Consider the following 26,090-nt stretch of genomic DNA (forward strand, 5'->3'; position numbering starts at 1 on the left):
AAGGAGGTCAATTAAAAAGTCTAAACAAGGCACTGGACACTGGCCCTTAGCCAATAAAAATAAATAAATTTATTAACTGGGTTTTCTGGCTTGGGTTTGGCATCCTGGTACATATCTATGGGGTACCCAAAGAAGAAAGAGTCACCCAAATTGAGAAGTCGATGTGTAGTTGAACCAATAAGAGGGCAAAATGACAACATGAAAGCAAGAAGCATTCAACATATTTCAGGGACAAAAATCCCCCATCATTGGAACTGTATCAAAAGGTATATTATTCTGTCACTGATATCAATCACTTGCTGGCTTGTCTGCTGCCATAGATTTACAAATACGGACAACTGGGAGCTGTTTAGTTTTTAGTCCAATAGAGATATTGATATAGCGTTTATGTTCTCAGGATCGGGAATTTCTGGCTCTCAAAGCATGTTGGCTGCTTTTTTCTTTCCGGTTTTCATTTATGAAAATAATTCCTTGGATTTTTTTTATTCTTTTTTTTTTTTTTTTATTGGTTTTATACCAAAATGATAAATATACACAGCACCAAAATAAATATTGCAGTATGTCAATAAGGGGATGGAGTAAAGAGGAGAAGGGACAGTCATATTGGAGGAGTCATCTAATCACGAGTACCTATAAAACTGGTGGGAACCAAATGAAAGCAGTTAGGATACCAGCTTTTACTAAATTAACTGCACTGTTTCTACTTCTGTAAGCAGCTGTGCAAAAAGGTAGTGTGGAGTTCACTAACTTTTTCCATCCGGCCAGAGTGGAAGGGGCCTGATTTAAGGACGATTGCTTTTCTGGCATAAAATAGTAAGAGACTAAAGTGGGCCATAGATGGTTTGTATCTTAGCCGGTTCAGCAGGGACCGGCCAAGATTCAAACCATGCATGGGCAGGCTGATTGCACCCAATTTGATCAATCAATTTGAGTACAACCAGCATGTCAAATTTATTAATGCGATTATTACCAGCGGCTATATTTGATATCAATAATCACTGTGTGTTCTCCCAGTGGGGGCGGCCCCCCATGCCCCCCCTGTCGGGAGAACACAATAGCTAATAGGGATTCCATCATCTACACTGACTGTGGTTGCAGTAAAAAAATCTCACTATCTATTGGCCAGCTTAAGTAATGTTCTGGTTGCCCTACAATTAGCTAGAGGCTCTACCAGGCCCAATAGAAAGAGCACCACCTCCTTAGGAACCACAAAAGTTGTAAGATCAGTTACATATTGTATTATCTCCTGGATCTATTGGGATCTCAGGGCATAACCAGAACGCATGTATGAAATCTGCTGGGGTATGAGAACATCTCCAGCAGTGAGGCAGAGTACTGGGAAAATATTACATGCAGCCATGCTGGTGTAAGATAATAGTGCACCATTTTATACTGTATGAGCTTATCCCTTGCCATGATTAGATGATGCAAAGGGTAATCCCATGCATCTTCCCAGTCCTCGCTATCCGGAGCTGTGAGATCACGGGACCACTTTTCACAGCATTTGAGTAATACCGTGAGCAGGATGATGCAGGGCCTTATAAATAGTTGAGTGGGGTTTAGAAAGGGATCTGGATCTTTAGGAGATACTCTAGCCCTGTAACAGTGAGGGTATTATTATGTAGACCAAAATTGATAGCTGCAGGCATAATAAAGCTGCAAGTATCAAAAAAAGTACCAATTGGGCAGAGAATATTTGCTTTGCAGCATAGGAAACCTTAACCTGACATTGTGTTCAAATATATCTCCCAAAGACTTAATTCATGTGGATGCCCAGATGGCTAGCTCCAAGAGGCTGAGCAAATGCAGTAAGTTTCGGTTTGTACATAAAGGGGTATATGGAGACCACCTATTGAATCCCCATGTTTTGTGAAGAACTCTATTCCATGCCCTAATCATGGCTTTCATTGGACGTGAAAGGGAATAGGAAGTCCGGCATCAATATATAATAGAAACTGCAGTGCTTCATTCTACCGCAGCATTAAAGTATAACTAAAGGCAAAACTTTTTTTTAGTTTTGGGTAGAGTGGAGAGGGATAAGAACGCTTGTCAGTTTTTAGTGTTGTCTATGCCCCCTTAAGGAGATTCACCCTCGCTATCTGTGCTGTTTACATTATCATTGAAAGTGAAAAATCACAAATTTTGGGTTGTCCAGAGAAAAGTAATAGAGGGGACATGTTCCAATTGGGGCACTAGTTCTGGTGACCTGGGGGTCCCCAAGGAATTCCCGTAAATTTGCAGGGATTTCCTCTCACTTCCAGTTTGGCTATGGGACAAGTAGTTAGGGGAAATACCCACAATGGAACACAGATGGTGACCAAAAAAAAAAAAACTGACAGGGTTAAAACCCTCCCTTATTTGATCTTAAAAAATTAAAAATTGCTTGTAGTTCTACTTTAAGACAATTATGGGCATGGGAATGCTAATAAGTATTAAAGTATTAATAAAAATTTGGAAGGGCTAGTCCAGCACTCTTGGATTTGTTTGGTGCTCTGAATGGTTCAACTACAAGTGGACTTCCCAGCTTATGTGACCCCTACTTCTTGTGGATTTATGTATAGCTGATGAACCCAAGCAAACAGGCACAAATAATACCATTTTTCTGTTAGCCAAGGATCCGTGTCCAGTGCCAAGTTTATATCTTCTCGTTGACCGCATAGGACGGTGATGGCGAACCTTGGCACCCCAGATGTTTTGCAAGTAAATTTCCCATGATGCTCATGCACTCTGCAGTACAGTGGAGCATCATGGGAAATGTAGTTCCAAAACATCTGGAGTGCCAAGGTTCGCCATCACTGGCATAGGAGGTCAGATGGTGGACAAGGCAGCAATTGTCACATAGTAGGGTAGGGTGAACTTTCACCCCTGACTCCAAGACTAAAGCATCTCCCTTAAAGTAGGTAAGAAAATATTGAGAGAAATAAAAATGTTTCATAGGAAACTCTGAACTATTTTTATGAAAAAAAAATGAATGTTTAGAACCATATATAAGTCAATTGGTATGTTCGCTGAGACTTACAGTGCCTTGAACAAGTATTCATACTCCTTGACATTTTCCACATTTTGTCATGTTGCAAACAAAAACTTATTTGTATATTCTTGGGATTTTATGTGATAGACCAACACAAAGTGGCACATAATTGTGAAGTGGAAGGAAGTGGATGGTTTTTAAAATGTTTTACAAATAAATATGAGAAAAGCGTGGCGTGCATTTGTTATATAGTTACATAGTTACATACATAGTTACATAGTTAGTAAGGTTGAATAAAGACACCAGTCCATCCAGTTCAACCTGAGTGAGTGTCTACAATTGTCCCTATTCCTGTACATTGCACGCTCACATCAGTCCCTACCCTCAAGGAGCCCACAATCCAAGGTCCTCATTCATATACTAGGGCCAATATGGGACAGAAGCCAATTAACCTACCTGCATGTCTTTGGAGTGTGAGAGAAAACCGGAGTACCCGGAGGAAACCCACGCAGGCACAGGGAGAACATGCAAACTCCAGGCAGGTAGTGTCGTGGTTGGGATTCAAACCAGCGACACTTTTTACTGCTAGGTGAGAGTGCTACCCACTACACCACTGTGCCGCCCCCTTTGTATTCAGCCCCCTTTATTCTGCTACCCCTAATTAAAATCTAGTGGAACCAATTGCCTTCAGAAGTCACCTAATTAGTAAATAGAGTGCACCTGTGTGTAATTTAATCTCAGTATAAATACAGCTGTTCTGTGAAACCCTCAGTGGTTTATTAGAGAACCTTAGTGAACAAACAGCATTATGAAGGCCAAGGAACACATCAGACAGGTCAGGCATAAAGTTGTGGAGAAGCTGAAAGCAGGGTTAGGTTATAAAAAAAAAAATATCCAAAACTTTGAATATCTCAAGGAGATGGCCATGCACCTAAACTGACAGGCTGGGCAAAAATATTGCAAAAATATCACTCTCTAGATGTGCACAGCTGGTAGACATCCCCAAAAAGACTTGCAGCTGTAATTGCAGTGAAAGGCGGTTCTACAAAGTATTGACTCAGGGGGGCGCCATACAAAAGTACCACGCACTTTTCACATATTTATTTGTAAAAAAAAATGTTGAAAACCATTTATCATTTTCCTTCCACTTCACAATTATGTGCCACTTTGTGTTGGTCTATCACATAAAATTCCAATAAAATACATTTACATTTTTGGTTGTAACATGACAAAATTTGGAAAATTTCAAGCGGTATGAATACTTTTTCAAGGCACTATACTTCAGCCATCAATAAGTGAATTTAAACATGTTTGGTACAGACATAGATCTATGCACAGACATAAAGGGTAAATATGGTAGACTTGAAGGATCACTTGGTCTTTTTCTATCGTCACCCTTCTATGTTTCTATGTTACTTTATACACTAAAAACAAGCATAGCACCTACCATTCCCACCTACCATCTTTACAGTTTACAGGTGTACTTCAAGGTTGATATGAACAGTCTTTGTAAGGTATATTTTTCCCCATGTATGTGAGATTTAAGAAATGCAGATATATTTATATATTTAACTGTAGTTACCCAATGTGATAGCGTACTTCACTTGCTGTGCTTTTGTCCGTTCTCTTGCTATGATGTTTTCTTGCAGTGCTGCGAGCGAGTGGCGGTGGTGGGGGAAGTGTGCCCATGCACTGCGCCCCAGCAAACCCGGGACAGGAGCGGATCATACGGCCTCTCGCTGGCAGCTGCAGGGTGGGATGGTCTTGTTAGCATGATTCTGAAACATGTGAGCCTGACAACAGCCTATCCCCTTTTATTATTATGACTATGTGTACTTTACCCCTTTTTTTTCTTCATATGTTGGTTTCTTGGTTATGTCATAAATTGGATATAGTTTTCTGAACATTAAATGTGTAGTCGATTTTCTATGTCATCTTATTATTTTAAAAAAATAGTAATAGAAGTGGAAGAGTAAAGCCAACCTATAGCTAAAGTACATACAATTAGATACATATCTACAATTAGTGAGAGTGAGACCAACCTAAAAATTGCAGATAAAAACATAAAAAAAAACACAAATATATTAGATGCTTACTTTCAATATTTCCCATTTTCAAAAACATTTTTTATTGACTTGCATTGTGCCTCTTAACATACTAGCAAATTTGACTTCTTCGGAAGAGTCAATTGCCAAGCACAGCCCCCCTTCTTCCTTGCACGCTCTGTCAACAACCTTTGCAATGGTAAATGTCAACTAGTTCCTTATAATTACGTATAAATAACATTACTACCCCTCTCATAGCTCCTGCAGTTTTGGTCCAGCCAAGAGCAATAAAGAACCATCTTCCACCAGAGTTACTTCCGAGTTCACGGCTTCAGCACTGTGATTGGCCGGAGCCGCAATGACGTCACTCCCGCACATTCACGCGGGAGCTGACGGCCACTGCGCGACTCCTGAAGAAACAGCAGCAGTGGCCCGTTTCTTCAGTGCGCATGCGCCGATGGCATCGTAAGCAGCACATATACTGAATATCTCCTAAACTGTGCAAGTTTAGGAGATATTCAAGGTACCTACAGGTTAGCCTTGCTATGGGAAAAAACCTTCTTTTCGAAAGCATTCCACAGCTTGATCACCGCTACAAAAATAAAAATTGCTTCAATTAAATGCAGACAATAGATTTATTTCAAAAACATGACATAAATCTAACTAGTTTTGTTAACTTATTATTGTAAGTAAAAACTAGGTAGCATATCTTTGAACCCACTCTAAAACTTGTACATTCTTTGTGCTGGCCACATTATTGATGGAACAGGCACCCAGCCTTGTGATCCATACTTGCCAACATTTTGGTCCCCAGGGCACAATTAAGCCTGCTTGTAGTCTGCTCCAGGCACGCCCAGTGACCTGGTGGTCCAGCTCATGAAAACCCTCAAGCAAGGCAGTGCTAGCTTGTAGGCCTCTAAATCTTGGCCTAGTTTTTTCTGCAAGCATGTGTCCTCCCCAGGCAGCGGGCCTGGGAGGTTAAAGAATGGGTGAAAACATGTCTAACACAAGAAAATCTTGGGAGATAGGAGAGCTTTCAGAAGGTTATAGTCTCCCCCAGCATGCAACATTGGCAATTAACCTCCTAGTGGTTGGCCAGGGAGAGAAAAATATTCATAATTCAGGTTTTCGGATCTTCTTACACTATTGTTAGGGACAGTAGTCAGCAGAGCTAAATTTAGGATAGGTCCACTCCTGCTTAGGACTAAGCCGTCCAGCCCAGGTACAGTAGGTCCTCAGTCAAGGCAGTGCAAGCGTGTAGGTCTCTAAATCAAGGCCTAGCTTCTTCTCTAAGCATGTGTCCTCCCCAGGCAGCAGGCCTGGGAGGTTAAAGGAGGTTAAAGAATGACTAAACACATGTCTTCTGAAGGCAAAGCCTGGGAGGAATGAGAGCTTCCCAAAGGTTAGCCCAAAAATGTATACCCTCCCTCAGCATACACCATTGGCAATAAACCTCCTAGTGGTTGGCCAGGGAGAAATAAATATTAATAATTTAGGTTATTGGATCTTCTTACACTACAGTAAGGGGCATTCTCCAGCAGGATAGGGACCCTCCTGCCTAGGACTGAGTGGTTCAGCTCAGGTAAGTCCTCTGGCAAAGCAGTGCAGGGTTGTAGACTTCTAAATCCAGGCTTAGTTTCCTCTCCGAGCATGTGTCCTCCCCAGGCAGCAGGCCTGGGAGGTTAAAGAATGGCTGGACAAACGTCTTCTGAAGGCAAAGCATGCGAGGAATGAGAAATTCCCAAAGATTACCCCAAAAATGCATACCCTCCCTCAGCATGCACCATTGGCAATAAACCTCCTAGTGGTTGGCCAGGGAGAAATAAATAATAATTTAGGTTATTAGTTCTTCTTACACTATAGTAAGGGACACTCTCCAGCAGGATAGGGACCCTCCTGGTTAGGACCGAGTGGTCCAGCTCAGGTAGGTCCTCTGACAAAGCAGTGCAGGATTGTAGGCTTCTAAATCCAGGCCTAGTTTCTTCTCCAAACATGTGTCCTCCCAGGGCAGCAGGCCTGGGGGGGTTAAAGAATGGCTGAACACACGTCTTCTGCAGGCAAATGTACACTATACCCTCACCACTGGCAAAATAACTCCCTGCCAAGGAGAGATAAATATTCATAACTCAGGTCATTGGACCTTCGTACACTATTGCAAGGGACACTCTCCAGCAGAACTAAATTTAGGATAGGTACTCTCCTGCTTAGGACAGGGACCCTATACATACATCAAACAAACTTGCCAAAACTTTGAATTTCTTAGCCGATGTGCTATACCAGAGACAAGCCATTCTGTTCCAGCAGGCTATAAAGGAGGATTAAAACCTAACTCATAGATTATTATTTGGCATCCCATAATGGAACCAACAGATGTTACAGGACTCCAGCCAAAGCTTTTATTTTAAGTTTGAGAAGTCGGGGTAGGGCCAAAACCTTTGTTGCACATGTTACCAGGTGTTGCAACCTTCCATTGAACTTCAAAAGTTCAAATCCAGAGAAGGTCAAGTCATAATGATGTTGGATACCCATTAGGCAATGTAGTTCTTCGTACATCAGGTAGCCTGTTGCGCATCCAATTAGAATATTAAGGCAAGGAACCCACTCCAATGGATCTTACTGCAAGGACATGAGCTGGCAAGGGATCACTGCCTGATTTCATGCAAATTCTGGTTCAGTCCAATTTATTTTTCATCACCGCAAACAGGCCATAAATAAATGTTTGGCCTTTCTATTTCTGTATATGGATGATAGCACTAATTATTTTAGTTAAAAAAAAAACAACACATCTAAGTACCTTTTTCCTGATCAATATACAGCCGCCACGTGACCCAGATCTTTCCCAGCAGGAGTCTGCAGGGAAACAGTGGCAGGAGGAGCTTCTAGTCCTCTGCTGCTGGCCACATGTTAAAAAAAAACCCAGCCTTTATTGAATTGAATTATTGAATATCAATAAACTGTTATAAATTGTCATACTAATATATATTTGAAATTAAATCTTTATTATTTTTTGACAATAACATGGTGTGGGAGGAGTTCTGCCATTCACAGCCTGTGTCACGCCCCTCCAGCCTATATCTTAGAATAAGATGGAGATGAAGCCTCGTTTAATCTACATGTAATATCCCGTCCCCATTGTGTTTAGCTGGTTAGTGAGCATGGAGGAGGAGAGAAGGAGTGGGCTGTCATTTACATTGGTGTATACGCCCACATGTGTGACCCTATAGTCATATGGGCTGCTCAGATGTGATAGGGAGGAAATGCTCAGCATAGAAACTCACTGAGAACTGAGCATGTGCAGAGTTGTCACCATAGCTGCAAAATCCCTAGCTGATTGGGGACATGGACAGAAGGGGGAGATAGAGAGCAGCAGGATCAACCAGATTTTTTTTGCAGAATACAGAAAATGAATCTCATAGTGACTGAGTATGAACCGCATGTAATACGCCATTTATTGATAGTTTTTTTATGATGTGGGTTTATTGACATTTTAAGGCCATAAACCAGATCACTGCTCCCAAAATGCAAAGCAAGATTTCAGTGCTTTGGTGAAGGCAATCTAATAGTTCTATGGATTGAAGAGGGTGGACATAGACAATGAGAACAAAATGGAGTCATGCACTGCAGGTTAACTGCTTTACCAATGCAAGAAAGCAATGTGAAATTGAGCATTACAATGCGGCACTGTTTGTGTTCCCCCCATTTATCAGGAATAAAACATGTATTGGCCTGAAAAACAAATCTGAAAAAATTATAAGGGGCCTCTGGTATCTGCCTTGCCATTTTGAAGTGAACTAGTCCTAAATGGGCATTTGTAAGAATCTGAATCTCCACGCTCTAGTTGTTGTCTCTCCCTGTCAGAACAAAACTATCAACCCAGTGTCAGGCCTTCTTGAAAGCTGACGTGTCTCCTGCCTGAGTTCAGAGCTAATATCAGACTCCCTATTTTTGGTTTTAGAGAAAGATAAAACTGTTGATCAGCAAAGCTTTTAGGGACATTTCAGTTTTGAAGTGTCTGTTACCAGCAATAAAGCTGATCTCCTATTCTACAAAAAGTAGTAAAAACAAAACAACAAAAAAAATAAATAAATAAACACACATACAAATTTTCCCATTTTTGACCAGAAAAGTAGACCAATTTCAATGTAGACCACATCTGATCTGAAGGACGTGCCATAGCTCACTGCTGCAATACCACGTGGGTTTGGCAGCCATTTTCTCACATTAACACAACATCAGTGTGCACATAAAGAGGTGAGGACTTGGCACCAGCACTCGTTCCGTTGTAAGCATCAGCACTGGTGTTGGCTGGGTCTAAAAGCCCAGGGTTGTCAAGGTTCCGTTTCAATTTGACCTAACGCTCATGCTGAAACTTTTGCTTTGGCAAGGTAAGAATACAAGACTATAAGCCAAAATCAAAGTTATCCCTTCAGGGCTGCACTTTTATAAAAGATCAAGAGAAGATTCAAATTACTACAATCCGGGGCTTTTCTTCTCAGAGAATAGGTGCAGAAACTAACCCCTTCTGAGCCATCCTTTGTTTCTGCACTCTACCCGCTTCTGAGCACCATCCCTTGGTTCCACCTCCCAGTACTGCCCCTTTAAGAGAATACAGAACCAAGTGTCATTTTGAGCTACTAAGTGATATGTACGGAATTTGTTAATGATAATAAGAAAGACAGTAAAAAAAGATCCCCTCCAGTGAGCAACAATAGATCCCACCCCAGAAACAGTAGACCCCCCCCCCCACCACAAACAATAAACCCCACTCCAGAAACAATATACAGTGGAACCTTGGATTATGAGCATAATCCCTTCCAGAATGCTTGTAATCCAAAGCACTCACATAGCAAAGTGAGTTTCCCTATAGAAGTCAATGGATACGAAGATAATTTGTTCCGCATTGACTTCTATTACATGCAATACCGCATGTGGCCAGAGGAGGGAGGAGGGCACCGCAGAGCCTAGTAAATATTTGGGGACAGATCAGCTGAACTCGGAAAGCCTCGGAAAGCCTTGGAAACACTCTGGAACAGAGTATTTCCAAGTGTTTCTGAGTGGTTCCAAGTATTTCCGAACGGCTCCGAACCATTCCGAGTGTCCCCGACGCCCCCGCACCTCTGACCAAATGCGGTACTGCACACCCCATTAACTTGAATTCTGCTCATTTTGCAAGAAAACACTCTCAAACCGAGTCAGAATTTAAAAAAAAAACGTTGCTCGTCTTTCAAATCGCTCTTTAACCACTTTACTCATAAACCAAGGTTCCACTGTATCCTCCACACAACAGTAGACTCCCCACCAGCAACAAACCCCCCCCCCCCCCAGCAAAACACCACCCCAGCAACAACAGATCTCCCAGTAGCCAGCATCAATAGACCCTCCAGGAACCAGCAACAATACTGTAGACCTCTCCCTCAACAATGTATCCCTCCCAGCAATAATCAACCCCCCACCAGCAACAATAGACCTCCCCAGCAATAATAGACCTTTAAATAAAAATAGATCCCCACCAGCAACAATAGATTCCCCAGCAGCCAGCATCAATACACCCTCCAAGCACACCACAGCCCTCCTTACCATTACATACATTCATTGTAAAAATGAAAAAACCCTGCTACAGTCATAATCAGTTTCATTAATAGGTCCTGTTGCCTGATTTTCCTATTTTTAAATATGCTCTGATTTATTTTCTTTTTTTACAATATAACCTTGGCTGAAAAAAGGCAATTCCTATTTAAAAGAAAAGCTTACACTTATTTGCTAAAAAAAAAAGAATCACTTTTGTGTCCGTAAAAACAAAAAAAGACGCGTGTCCATGTGTCAGCACTGCTGAATAAGAATCCCATTCATGGACACTTCTGCCTTCCACTTTTAGAGAATACAATTATAGATACAGATTATATATATATATATATATATATATTTTTTTTTTTTTTTTTTTTTTTTTTTTACAACGTGCAAAAAAAAAACAATTTGAGCTACAACAATACAATTCTGTTAAAAGCACTAGCTATGCAAGTCAATGTTTCCTTAATTGTTCACATTCATTGGCGCAAACGCAAAAACCGTGCAGCTTATGATCATAGTGGATAGTCTTTCACTTAGCACCGTTGTTTCTCCGGTGCAATAAACCACAGCGTTCACATTCACAAGAGATTAAGTAGTATTAATTTAGCAAATAAATACAGAAGTAGATGAGTATTAGTGGAAATTCCATTTTCAAGGCATAGATATCTAAAACATACGTTTTAGTCCTGAGTGGCTGCTGGCCAGTTGAATCACATGCTGGTTCCTTACATCCCGCGGGAATCCCAGATAGGAGATGTTTTTCCAATTCCACTGAACTCTCGCACTGAAGCCAAATGATTCTCTAAACGGACTGTATAAACAATTTTGAAGTTCAAATGTGAAATCTCGTTATGGCCTTCTAGCAGAGAAACTACCATGGGATCCCGTAAGCTGATATGTTAGAATCTGATTGTACAATCTCTGGGCATTCCGCTTGGGACTTACCAACAATTATGTCATATGAGTGCCTATAAAAACAAATCTCTTCAGCTTAAATTCATTTAGGTAGACCCTATGGCTAGCCTTACTGAACAAAGTAAACAAAAGATTTCCAGTAGATTCTGCTATTCATGCTAAACAACATGAATAAAGAATCCTCTACTGCCAGCTAGTGTATTCAGACCTGTAGATGTCAGAAAAGTGACTGGATCTGTTTGGATGCAGCCATTGTCTGGCCAAAAATTTCAACTTTTTGTTGAGCCGAGTGGTGCCAACAGGGCCACCCACATCTCAAATTTTTTCCAATTTAGCAAGAATTGCCCAAATCTTGAGCCATGTATGGAAGACTTAACACGACCTAACATGAACATACTCATTGGTAAATCGTGTGTGGCCATGTTACAGCAAAGACGTCACTATGCCCACTCAATTTAAGTTGCAGGGCCTGTTTGGATGCAGCCATTGTTTGGCCAAAAATTTAGACTTTTTATTGAGCCGAGTGGTGCCAACAGGGCCACACGCATCTCAAATTTTAGCCAATTTAGCAAGAATTGCCCAATTCTTAAGCCATGCATGGCAGACTTAACACGACCTAACATGAAAATACTCATTGGTAAATCGTGTGTGGCCATGCTAAAGCGAACACGCCACTATGCCCACTCAATTTAAGTTGCAGGGCCTCTTTAAAGTTCACCTAATAACCCAGGTAATCTCAACTATACAGCGCACACCCTCTTTTATTAAAGCTATGGCCATAGGCTTCTGGGTAGGGGGGAAGCATGAAACCTACTCCCAGAATTCATTTTTTAGGGCTTGGCGACCAGTCTAGGCCTGAGCACATGACATTGGGGTGACACCATCACTTCCTGCAAACTCTTGACATTTTGTGGTGGCTGTAATGGTGAAAGGAGTGGCGGGTAGTGCTGTAAAAGTGAGTAAATCTAGGTTGGTTTTAAAGAGTGGGCAATGTGACAGGGTCTCCTTAAGACAGTGTGAACAAAATAATATGGAATTCAGAAGACAGTCTGTCCAATCCTGAGCCAGCATTTTTTTTTGTCAGCTCCATTGAGAACAACTAGATAAAACCTCAAAAGTTTGTCACCAGCAGTAATTTTGAAGGAGCATGACTACCTGGCTCCTGGAATTTGTCCCACCCAGAGATGTAAGAATCCAGCATGTTTTTCCATCTAGTGCCCACCCAAAAACTCTAGAGTAGACACAGGTTTGACACTTGAAACAACAAGAAAAAATACAAAATATATCCTCTGTCTGTCCCTTTTCCTTCCTGTCCATGTATCACATCTTACTAGACCCATCATTGAGTGTCCCTTATGGACTAACATAAGGTTGTGTATTTTCTCAGTGTGATCCAGATTTGCTCAGTGCATTCACTCTTCCAGGAATAAAGTGCTGAGACTTTCCTCCGGCCTGGACGATATTGGCTCTATAAACTGGGAGCTGCTGCTGTGCTTGCTAGCCTGCTGGACGCTGGTTTATTTCTGTGTCTGGAAGGGAGTCAAATCTACTGGAAAGGTAAGAGGCATGGGGATGTTGAATTTATAAGGGGCCATAGCATTTATAAGGGTGTGTATAAGATAGTTCAGAGAATGATGCTGATGGCGATGCTGATGTTGGTCAAGATGATGATGATCAAGATGAAGATGAAAATCAAAATGATGATCAAGCCCTCTTCAGTCTAAATGCAACCATGACCTTGCTGACCTGGTTATAGCAGACTGATTACTATGGGTGATTGCACTCTGTACTTTAGCGTATCCTTTTTTAACATGGAGGAACCCTTGAAATAACTTTCAAGGCTCAGTGAACCCCTGCCAATAATTATTATATCTTCCACTCATGGTATATTAACATGAACAGTAAATTGTGGATATAATTAATAATTAATAGAAAACAAATATTTGACTTCAAGGGCTGATCTTTACAACAAAATAATTTTCAGGAACAACAATTAAATGATATAAAGTTAGTAATGAGCAGATAAAATCAGAGACCGTGAAAATAGTAGTGCTCTGTCACATTGATGGCCAACAGAAAAGTGCCCCCTCACTTTGGGGGTGAGTGAAATACCCTCTTACACTGATGGTCAGTAAAGTGCCCTCTTACATTGATGATCAATAAAGTGTCCTCTTACATTGGTGGTCAATAAAGTGCCCTCTTATTTTGATGGTCAATAAAGTGCCCTCTTACATTGGTGGTCAATAAAGTACCCTCTTACATTGGTAGTCAGTAAAGTGCTCTTTTACATTGATGATCAATAAAGTGCCCTCTTATATTGATGGTCAATAAAGTGCCCTCTTATATTGATGGTCAATAAAGTGCCCTCTTATATTGATGGTCAATAAAGTGGCTTCTTACATTGGTGGTCAGTAAAGTACTCTCTTATGCCACGTACACACGGTCGGAGAATCCGTCGGAATGCGTCTTATAGGATATGCATCGGATTTATTTCCCGACCAACTGTTGGAAATATTTCCCGACCAACTGGGCCGGTCGGACATGTTCCGATCACGTGTAGAGAATTTTGATCGGACCAAGTGCCACGCATGCTCAGATCAAATTCCTACATCAAAGCTATTGGCTACTAGCCTGAACATAGTCCCATCATAACGAAATTAAGTCATCACGTTCTGAAAGATCGGATTTTTCGCCAACTTGGCCCGACCGTGTGTATGCAACAGTTTCAGACAAGATCTGACGGACAAAATCCGACGGGCAAAATCCGACGGATTTGGTTGCCAAAATCTCCGACCGTGTTTACATGGGCTTACACTGATGATCAATGAAGTGCCCTCTTACATTGGTGGTTAGTGAAGTTCTCCCTTACATTGGTGGTTAGTGAAGTGCCCTCTTACATTGGTGGTTAGTGACATGCCCTCCTACATTGGTGGTCAGTGAATAAAGATCCCATTAGATTGATGGTTTGTGTAGGAATGACCCACTTACATTGGTGGTCAGTAGAGAAGGGTCCAGTCATAATAATAGACATTGGTAAGAATTCCCTCTTACAGATAGCTGAAAAACTCTTTGGTGCAGTGATAACTTATCTAAGGGGCAGAAATTGCTCAATGCTCAAGAAACCCCTAGCAATCCCTAAGAAAATTTGCAACAGATTCACAAAACATACAGAAAAAAAAATTGATTGAGGGCCCATTCACACAGGGTACAGACACACATCCTGTATGCGCTCAGGGACCTGCACCCACCCATATGTTATATAAGGACACAGAAGCTGTGCTGGTGGAGCCACACGTCCCAATAGAAATTAATGGGGCGCCGATATGGGTCGGGATGCACGCAAAAGCTGTGCATCGTCGTACCGGTAAAAGTTGGCCCTACACAGGCAGCCCAGAATGGGGCCTTAGGATTTACATACAATTTTCTCATTTTTATCTGTCTGTGAAGCCATTGCTGACATTTTCCCTTAAGAAATGGGGAACATGGTCGTTACCAGGACAAAGAGGCACAGATAGCACTAATTATTGTCCAGGAGTGAGAAGAAATTCACCCCACACATGGCAATTAAAACCCTCAACTAGTTGCAACCCCTTCTTCACTCATGTTTAAATTTGCAGTCAAGGGGCGTTAAAAAAAAAAGCAGGTGTTAAGCCAATGTTTTACCGCCCTCTGACCACTGAGCCACAAGGTAACATGGCTAGCCTAGATGTTAGTACACACTGCCAAACTTCATCTACTAAGTCGCATTTGGCAGGCCCTTCCACCGCTAAAAGTGAACTCAAGTAAATGGGGGGCCATGCCACAATTGCTCTGCAACCATGTATAATGCAGGCCATGGCTGGCTTTCAGTGGTTAAAACAGGAGGCGAGGAGGCAACATATCAACTCTAAGCCGTCTGCCAAATGCTTTTGAAAGGTGATCCACTGCGGATTACTTTTCAGGGGGGGCAGCAAGCAGGGCCACACATGTAAATGAGCCCTATTAAAGCTAACTTCTGCCTTTACTGCAATGAATAATGCTGATGAAGACCCTTCCTCCGCTGTGAGTAGGCCCAGGAACACTTCGACAAGCATCATGTTAACCTTTGGAATAGTAAGGTCAGAACAGCCATTCTTTCTGTAACTTTCCACCTACGACCAGCAAGCAAGGGTGGGCTCCTGTGACGCGCTCGCTTCTGAGAGAACCAAACAAGACAGCGATTGAAGCGAATGGCTGGACAGAGGCGAGCCTGTGTTCATCACACTTTATGAAAGGCTGGCGCATTCAACTGCACATGGAAAAATGACAAAATAAATATGTTTTCAACAGTTTTTGAGGCCTTCCATTTCAATTCCTATGTGCGTACCCACTACACATAAATCACAGTTATAAATCAGCCTATAAAAATCACAAGTGCTGAAAAAAATCCAAATCTACACTATATTGTCAAAAGTATTGGGACACCGCCTTTACTCGCTCTTACAATACAGTCAGCTTCAGACAATCAAATATTTCTTAGTTACAGTATCAGTTTAAGATATCCATTTTCAGATGTTAGCATCCTACAAATCCATAATATCATCATTTCTAAAATTTCTCAACCGGTGAAATTTCCATGTATTCCCATCTAAGCCCTGTTCTCAATTCCATTAGGGTACTCCACCCCCTCATCCACTTGCATCCAACCATGCCGACCACACCCTGTTAAAATTAGTCTAGCACTGTCTACTTTCGTAGGTGAGTTTGTACAAGGGTAGTACTGAATCAACCGCCTTTTGCCAGGATTTCAGGGTGGAGGTTCAGCTGACTATCTTTATCTCCCTCCTGGCATAGAATAATGTGAAAGTAATGCAGAGTTTTGCATACCTGTTCCTCTCAATCTCCCCCAAGTAGCTCAGCAAGAGCACCATTGGTTCCTTTGGTACAGCCTAAACAATTGTTTCCACAACAAATGTCCCCATTGGAAAAATTCTCCATTGCTCCTGAGACAACTCAAAATTTTGGAGTGTCCTTAACTTTCAGTCCTGGTGACAATGCCCTATTCCAGCCTCTCAACTGAGGTTCCTCCAGAGGTTATTAGGGGGTTCCTTGTGCCAGAACAGTTTTTGCCTCTCTATCTCCAATAAGTAACTGTTGACACTAATTATAACATTTTTGGCTATCTGTAAGGGGGCCAGTGTAAGTGTAAGTATAAAAAAAAGTGTAAGTGCCACTGCTTTCAATGACCACCAGTGGAAAAGGGTATAACTGCACTGACCTTCAGCGTAAGTACCATTCTTGCCTTTGACCACCAATAGAGTGGAGTCCTTCTCCACTGACTTTCAGTATAAATACCATTTTTCCAACTGATCACCAGTGGAATGAGGTTCTTCTCCACTGATCTCCAGTGTAAGTACCATTCTTCTCCACTGACCATCAGTGGGATGACATCCTTCTCCATGGACCATCAGTGGAATGACGTCCTCCACGGATCATCAGTGGAATGATGTCATTCTCCACGGACCATCAGTGGAATGACGTCCTTCTCCACGGACCATCAGTGGAATGACGTCCTTCTCCACGGACCATCAGTGGAATGACGTCCTTCTCCACGGACCATCAGTGGAATGACGTCCTTCTCCACAGACCATCAGTGGAATGACGTCCTTCTCCACTGAAAACTAGTAGAATGACGTCCTTCACTGACCATCAGTGGAATGACGTTCTCCACTGACCACAAGTGGAATGAGGTCCTTCTCTACTGACCTCCAGTGTAAGAACCATTCTTCCCTACTGAACATCAGTGGAAAGGGATCCTTCTCCGCTGACCACCTGTGTAAGTATCATTCTTCCCTTTGACCACTAGGGAAATGAGGCTCTTCCCCACTGACCACTAGCATAAAGAGACATGCCACTGACTGTCTGCTTTCCTTTTTCAGGTCATTTTAATTATATGTTTCATTTCATTGTTATTATTACTGAAAATATTGTCAAATAGAGCAGCCTTGGTTGTTAAATATGGTAAGTATGCCACATTTTATATTCTTTTATTTATTCTTATATCTACAATTTACTGTTTATGCTAGTGTACCATAAGCTGCAAATAGTAAACTAATGTTAAGCTTGGGTCCTGGAGACCTAAAAGTTACTTCAGGGTTATCTACATGGTAAAACGGTTGAAAACATGTGTCCTAGCTCCACCTCCTACCATTTTTTTTTTATTGTAAGGTTTCGTTTGCTTTAAGACTTAATGTTCAAATTCCAACATTGGCCAAGTTAAAACTGGCTTTCTGTAAAAACAAATCAAGCTGACCTTAGGAACTCATAGCTAGTAGTGTGATAAGCCAAGTCAATAAAATAATTTAGATATAGCCAGAATCCAGGCCAGCTTGTCATTTAAAGTTTCGGGATTTTATGACCCATGCTATAACAACTATGGCTCTACAGGCACTGTGATAGTCATTAATGATGGGTCTTTCCAGCGGGAAGGGAGTTACCTGGGAGAACTTTGGACGCAACTTCCTCCTAACAGCCAAATGGTGGAGGAACCTCTGTGATGGAAAATTCCAGTCAATGATTTATACTATTTGACAGCAAAGGATTTGGAATATACAGTAAATACCAGATTATGGTATCATATGGATGTCAAGTCAGATCTCAAGATGTCCTTAAAAACCCAATTAGAATGATGTTCTTAAAAGAGTACTGGATGCTAATTTATTAATTGGATAAATGTACTTTATAAACCTTTAGGTTACAAATAATTATTATACAGGCATATCCCACTTTTAAGTACACAATGGGGTTTATTTACTAAAGCTGGAAAGTGCAAAATCAGGCTCACTTTTGCATAGAAACCAATGAGCTTCCAGGTTTTATTTCCAAAGCTTAATTGAACAAGCTGGGGTTAGAAGCTCCTTGGTTTCTATGCAGAAGTGAGACTGATTTTGTCCTTTCCAGCTTTAGTAAATAAACCCCATTGTGTACTTAAAAGTGGGGTATGCCTGTATATTCAAAGGGGCGACTACTCCAAAGAAATCAAAGAAACAAGGCTGGGTAAGTCTGTTCCCCTAAATAATAATCCTTTTGTTATTTTCATTCCACTAGCCATTCCTAGACATGGACAGCAGGGGTTTTTAACCTTTCCCTTCTCTTTAAAAAAATGGCTGCTATACATACACATTATTCTCACCCCATTCCCTTCCAGGATGTCTGTATCATCTGAACCAACTGGCCGGATTATGGCTCTCATTATTCTAGTGAAGTTAATAAAAAACTAGATCAAGGTTTCTCAACCAGGGTTCTATGGAACTCCAGGGTTCCTTCAGAGGTTGCGTGGGGTTTCTTGAGCAATGAGCAATTTCTGCCTCTCAGATAAGTTCCCTCTGACATCATTGATCTTTTTAGCTATCTGTAAGGGGGTAATTCTTCCCAATGACCACAAATGTAATGAGCATTCTTCCCAATGACCATCACACTAATGTATCATGAGTTGTAGATGTAGCAATTTTTAGCAGGGGTTCCCTGAGACCGGAAAGTTATTTCAAGGGTTCCTCTTTGTTGAAAAGTTGAGAAAGGCTGAACTTGATTGTCGGTTGTTGGAGAGACACAGATGTATTCCTTGTAGTTTTTACCAATCGTTTTCAGAACTGAGACTTTCCCTTTAACTTACGGGAAGAATGGAAACTTGTCCAATTGCTCAGCAACGGTCTAACAATGAAGAGGAATGAATCAGCCCACACAGCAGAGGCTTGGATGGCTTTGCCCTTGAACTGTCATTGCCGCCCTTTATCCAATCTTCTGTCCCGTCTTCCTTGGGGGGGGGGGCATACTAGTGGCATAGGAGCATGTCCTGGGACAAATACATAAACAGCAGGTGGCTGAAACAGGGATTCATTCCAGTATTAGTATCCAAAGATTTTGTTATCAAGCTGAGATGCTGAGATTGGGTTTTCCCTTTTCTTTTTAAGAACGGAGATACTGTATTTTATACTTCCGAGTTTAAGCTGGAAATGTTCTTTTATCAAAATTTCCCTATCATCACGATCATGGAAATTTCCAGGGGATTCTATGGTAGACAGATGTCTCATCATTCAACATTCTGGTTGAGGCATCTTCCTTTGATGGACAGCTGAAGCCTCCTTTGGACAAGGGTTACATTTTGCCCTCTGTCTATGCCAGGGGTAGGAAACTTTGGCCCTCCAGCTATGGTGAAACTGCAAGTCCCATGAGTCTGTCTCGGCAGCATGGTCTTTTGCTGACTCAACACCATCCACAGGCAGCTCAACTCTTCAATATCCAACACACTTCTACCTTAGCTGATGGCAGTACATGGTTTTCCAGTCTTAGGAAATGTAATAAGACAATGACTTCCTATGCCCTGTCTCTGCAAAAATATTAACACTGACTGAGGGAACATGGAAGAAACAGGGTTGGTCTAGCTAGAAAGAGTTGTCAGGTCACAACAGGAAGTTTATTTATTACAGATACTTATATAGCTCCATCAATCTACACAGCACTTAAAGCGGAGGTCCACCCTAAAGTGGAGCTTCCGCTCATTGGAACCCTCCCCCCCTCCGGCGCCACAATTGGCACCTTTCGGGGGGAGGGGGGTGCAGGTACCTGTACAGTACAGGTATCTGCACCCACTTCCGGCGTAGATTCTGCAGAAGCTACGCCACTTTCCGCAGAATCTACGCCCCTTTCCGAAGGTCCCCCGCTGCCTGCTGGGAAACACACAGATCCCAGAGACAGAGGGGACCATCCTTATTGCGCAGCGCGACTCATGCATGCGCAGTAGGGAACCGGGAAATGAAGCCGCAAGGCTCCACTTCCTGATTCCCATACCCAAGATGGCGGCGGCAGCACCCGAGAGACGATCGAGAGATCGGCTTCGGGTGCCGACATCACAGGCGCACTGGGCGGGTAAGTGTCATTATTTTAAAAGTCAGCAGCTGCAGTATTTGTAGCTGCTGGCTTTTATAAAAAAAAACGGCGGACTCCCGCTTTAACATATATATTGTACATTCACATCAGTCCCTGCCCTAAAGAAGCTTACAATCTAAGTCCCTAACTCCCATTCATACATACACATACTAGGGCCAATTTAGACAGGAGCTAATTAACCTACCAGCAGATCTTCGGAGCGTGGGAGGAAACCAGAACACCTAGAGGAAATCCACACAGGCACAGGTAGAACATGCAAACTCCAGGTAGGCGGTGCCATGGCTGGGATTCAAACTGATGACCCTAGTGCCACTAGGCAGAAGTTCTAACCCCTTATCCACTGTGGTAGCTCATTTGAATTTTGGCAGGATCACAAGATATTTTGTTAGCATAGGCATGTGCCGGATGTGCCTGGGCACACCCTAATCACGACGTGGGGTGCCGATTCCCCCTACTGCCCAGGCTTTCCCTGTGTTGGCCCCCTGCCCCACAGTGCTGCTGGCTGGCTTCTCATCATCTCCTCCCAGCTTCTGCTGGGGATGTTTCATGATGGAGAGTCGGGGAAGGGGCTAGTAAACACACTATATTACCAAAAGTATTCGCTTCACACTCACATGAACTTTAATGGCATCCCAGTCTTAGTCCATAGGGATCAATATTGAGTTGGCCCACCCTTTGCAGCTATAACAGCTTCAACTCTTCTGGGAAAGCTGTCCACAATGTTCAGGAGTGTGTCTATGGGAATGTTTAAATATTCCTTTAGAAGTGCATTTGTGAGGTCAGGCACTGATGTTGGATGAGAAGGCCTGGCTCGCAGTCTCCGCTTTAATTCATCCCAAAGGTTTTCTATCAGGTTGAGGTCAGGACTCTGTGCAGGCCAGTCAACTTCCTCCACCCCAGACTTGCTCATCCATGTCTTTATGGACCTTGCTTTGTGCACTGGTGCGCAGTCATGTTGGAACAGGAAGGGGCCATCCCCAAACTGTTCCCACAAAATTGGGAGCATGAAATTGTCCAAAATGTCTTGGTATGCTGACACTTTAAGAACTGCCTTCATTGGATCTAAGCCCAACCCCTGTAAAAACAACCCCACACCATAATCCCCTCTCCACCAAATGATTTGTACCAGTGTACAAAGCAAGGTCCATAAAGACATGGATGAGCAACTTTGGGGTGGAGGAACTTGACTGGCCTGCACAGAGTCTTCTGGAAGAATGGTCAAACATTCTCATAGACCAGTGATGGCGAACTTTGGCACCCCAGATGTTTCGGAACTACATTTCCCATGATGCTCCACTACACTGCAGAGTACAGGAGCATCATGGGAAATGTAGTTCCAAAACATCTGGAGTGCCAAGGTTCGCCATCACTGTCATAGACACTCTCCTAAACCTTGTGGACAGCGTTCCCAGAAGAGTTGAAGCTGTTATAGCTGCAAAGGGTTGGCCAACTCAATGTTGAACCCTACAGACTAAGGCCGCGTACACACGGGCGGACTGTTCGCCCAACTTTGTTCGTCAAACAATCCGACAAACAGTCCGCTCAAAATTTGCATGAACGGACTTGACCACACACGATGAACGAACAGTCCGCTGAAAGCGTGCGCGATGACGTGAACGGCACGTACGACGGGACGAGAAATTCGACGTCCAATACACTGCAATGCAACCTTCGCCGTGTAAATCCTTTCTGAGCATGCGCCAAACGTAGTTTGTCGAACAAGCCTACACACGAGCGGACTGTCCGCTGAAACCAAGTTTCAGCGGACTGTTTTACGGAAATTCCGAAAAACTTTGTTCGTCAGACTGTCCGCTGAAACTGTCCGCTGAAGCCCACACACAAGCGGACTGTCCGCTGAAACACTGTTCAGCGGACAAAGTTGGGTGAACAGTCCGCCCGTGTGTACGTGGCCTAAGACTGGGATGCCATTAAAGTTAATGTAAAGGCAGGTGTCCCAATATTTTTGGTAACATAGTGTATGTTTGTTAGCGACCAAATATAGAGAAATGCCTCAGCAATGGAAAAATTTACTGAATATATTTTGTTTTGCCCCTAAATACATTTCAATGGATTATAGTCAACTCTGAAGATTTAACTTGTGTAGATCCTAAATGGCTCACCAAAAGCCCTCCAGCACAGGTCTGGGTAGGATCCTCTGCATGGATCTCTATTGTATTATTTAACTCTTGTCTTCTTGTCTATTGAGGAGTATGACTAAGATTTGTGAATGAATGTTGAATTATAGCAGATGGAAAGCAGTAAACTTTTCTTTCCCAGTGACAAATCTAGAGCCTCTTGTACGTGAATTCCCCAGTTACTGAATGCCTGAAGTGTCAGCTGCTGACTTGCAATCTGTTGGGTCAGCAGGAATGGTCACACTCTTGGGACTCATATGCTTCTGAATAGGAAGGGAGGGGTGGGGGAAGCCGGAGTCTGTTGCTGATTAACACACCAGAGGACAATGGCCATGTTCACTAGCAATGTGACATTGGAGGAGGAATGGGATGAAAAGTACCCCTCTAACATGATGATGGTGGATCTAAGACAATGGCTGTGGTTTAACAAAGCAATTTACCAAGTGTAGTAACCAAGCTCCATCCAACCCAAAGAAAGGTAAATGTGATGGTCTACTGCCATTCACTGTTTTTTTTTTTTTTGTGCTACCCTGATAAAGGTCAGTCCAAGAAAAAATATTGTCAAAAGTCTTCGGACACCAGCCTTTACACACACATGAACTTTAATGGCAATATTGAGTTGGCCCACCCTTTGCAGCTATAACAGCTTCAGCTCTTCTAGGAAGGATGCCCACAAGGTTTAGGAGTGTGTCTATGGGAATGTTTGACCATTCTTCCAGAAGCGCATTTTTGAGGTCAGGCACTGGTGTTGGGCGAGAAGGCCTGGCTCACAGTCACCACTCTAATTCATCCCAAAGGTGTTCTGTCAGATTGAAGTCGGAACTCTCCACCCAAAACTCGCTCATCCATGTCTTTATGGACCTTGCTTTTTGCACTGGTCCAAAATGATTTGGTGGGTGTGGGGGTATTTTTTAGGGGTTGAGCTGGGCCCCTTAGTTCTAGTGAAGGGAACACTTAAGGCGTCAGCATACCATGAGATTTTGGACAATTTCAAGGTCACAACTTTGTGGGAACAGTTCAGGGATGGCCCCTTCCTGTTTCAACATGACTGTGCACCAGTGTACAAAGCAAGGAAAAGGAAAGAGGTCTATACTTACCTATTCTGAAACCTCTCCATTGCAGAGTCTGTGTGAAGACATCCCCCATGGGCTTACTTTGGGGGCAGCCTTTGTCAACTGCCCCCTCCTCTATAATGAAGGACAGCCACTGTGCTGGGACCTAATCATGTGACTAGACGAGCGACTTTTCATTTTACAGGTAGAAAGAAGAGACTTAGAATGAGGGTAGGAACAGATTTAGAAAGTGATACAAAATAAATGCAACGCTATACCAAAAATCAAAAGTGCATATACAAAATTATATCCAATGTGCATATACAAAAATTATATATATAAAAAAGTGCAATATGCTGTCAATCTCCTGATACAAAATAAATAATTATATGCCTTAAAGCTAGCAATAAAGTGCAATGTACTCTCTATTGCACACAGTGTGCAATAAGCAGGGTCACCATTCTGAGAACACTGAGCATTTTCTCAATGAATGCACAGTTTTCTTCTGCTTGGACAAGGTGTTGATCGTAATGTCACCACCCCACCTCATTTCCACACAAGCTTACTGCTCTGTTATCCAGCTTCGGTCCTCTTCCAGGTTGAATGACTCTTGTCATCATCCAACCCACTGTCTGTGAGCCCAGGCCATCATAGGGTACTTCATTATCAGCCTAGGCTTGCAGTACTCCTGGACAGAGTGGCTGTGACATGCAATTACATGAGCAACACTGTAGTAAAGGCCACCCACCACCACAAACACTGGAGAAGAGGACCTGTGATGTCTCCTAACCTGCCAGAAGACTGCAAGATTTAAGGTATGTATAATGAATTGGGCGAATGGTGTAGCGCTAACTGGTCAACACAAATACAATACAGTGATAATGACATGAAAATCAAAAGTCCATCTGTAAAGTAAAAGGTGTCACTAAGATGCACAAAACAATCTGACCAACCAAGGAATCTAAATCCAGTGGTAAGTAAATGTAAAATCCAAAATAGTGTCCATGATATGTGGAGAAATTAATGGCTTCCACATAGTATATCATCTGGAAGCAAGTGGCTCCACTATCCGGTTGAATCCATCACCAGGATCCAGTCTTTGATGTTTGTCTGATTGGAGATCCCTTTGAGTTTGCATTTGGTGTTCTTGGATTTCGTTCCGGAGGCATTCCACCACCCTGAGGTCTACACATTTGCCATTTGTGGCATTCTGCTCATTTGAGTCCATCTGTTCCGGTAAGGGAATACACATTCCCCATTATTGTTAATGATATACCATTTTTGATGTCTCTTCGCTGAACAGTGTTTCATCTTCATCCCCACTCCTCCGTTTTTGTCCCATTACTTGGTGTTGGATGTTTTTTATATATATTTTTTTACATATGTTGGACACTATTTTGGATTTTACATTTACTTATGACTGAATTTAGGTTCCTTGGTTGGTCAGATTGTTTTGTGCATCTAAAGCCGCGTACACACGTAGCGGTATGTCCGACGTACTTAGTCTGGCGGACTTCCCGCCAGACTGTCCGTCGGACTTTCCGAACGGGCTACTTGCCCACACACGGCACTTTTTCAGCGGACTAATATGGCGTACTAAGTCCGCCGTACTATCCGTCCTACTTTTGATATGAACGGACTCGCCCACACACGCGGAGGAAAGTCCGCTCATTTCGAGCACGTCTCCAGGTAGGCGGGGCCCGCGAAGGAGACGTCGCTGGCCCCGCCGCCTGGTATGGACTTAAAGGGGAAACCCAACGCCGAAAAAAATCGGCGTGGGGGTCCCCCCCAAGTCCACAACAGACCCTTGTCCGAGCACGCTACCCGGCCGGCCAGGAAAGGGGGGGCGAGCGAGCGCCCCCCCTCCTGAGCCGTACCAGGTCGCGTGCCCTCAACATGGGGGGTGCCTTGGGGAAGGGGGGGCCGTGCGGCCCCCCACCCCAAAGCACCTTGTCCCTATGTTGATGAGGACAAGGGCCTCTTCCCGACAACCCTGGCCGTTGGTTGTCGGGGTCTGCGGGCGGGGGGCTTATCGGATACCGGCCCCCCACCCTATGTGAATGAGTATGGGGTACAATGTACCCCTACCCATTCACCTGTAAAATAAAAGTACAAAAAAAAACACAACACACGAGATAAAATACTTTATTGCACAGCTCCCGGGGTCTTCCGTCTTCGGGGTCTTCTCGCCGGACTACTCCGCTATCTTCTTGTAGCTCTTTTGCTAGCGGAGGAGTCCGGCTTTCTTCCTCTTCTTCCGACTTGGGGGGTCTTGTCCCCCTCTTCGGTTCTTCTGCCGGGCCACCGCGCCTTCTTCTAGCTCTTTTACAGGCGGTGGCCCGGTCTTCTGTCGCCGCCGCCGCCTTCCGTTCTTCTTCTTCTTCTTCTTCTCCAGGAGATGTTGACTCGACGATCTCTCCAGCCGCAATGCCATGGACGCGCTGCGCTGCCACTTATATAGGGACAAGGGGCGGTGTCACATGGCTTTATGTCACATGGG

General features: G+C 43.1%; 1 protein-coding gene across 2 annotated transcripts in view; it reads left to right on the plus strand.

Annotated features, from left to right (window-relative positions):
* Window positions 1–26,090, plus strand: part of SLC6A8 (solute carrier family 6 member 8) — a 179,104-nt gene that overhangs the window by 110,226 nt on the left and 42,788 nt on the right. For both annotated transcript variants that reach the window (XM_077478878.1, XM_077478877.1), the window contains exon 4: window positions 12,924–13,056. In XM_077478878.1, coding sequence (XP_077335004.1) covers window positions 12,924–13,056 — 133 coding nt within the window. The remainder of the gene's footprint in view (window positions 1–12,923; window positions 13,057–26,090) is intronic.

The sequence above is a fragment of the Lithobates pipiens genome, unplaced genomic scaffold (genome assembly GCF_037356315.1).
Source record: "Lithobates pipiens isolate NorthernLeopardFrog02 unplaced genomic scaffold, aLitPip1_a1.2 Scaffold_1, whole genome shotgun sequence".
NCBI classification, from domain to species: Eukaryota; Metazoa; Chordata; class Amphibia; order Anura; family Ranidae; genus Lithobates; species Lithobates pipiens.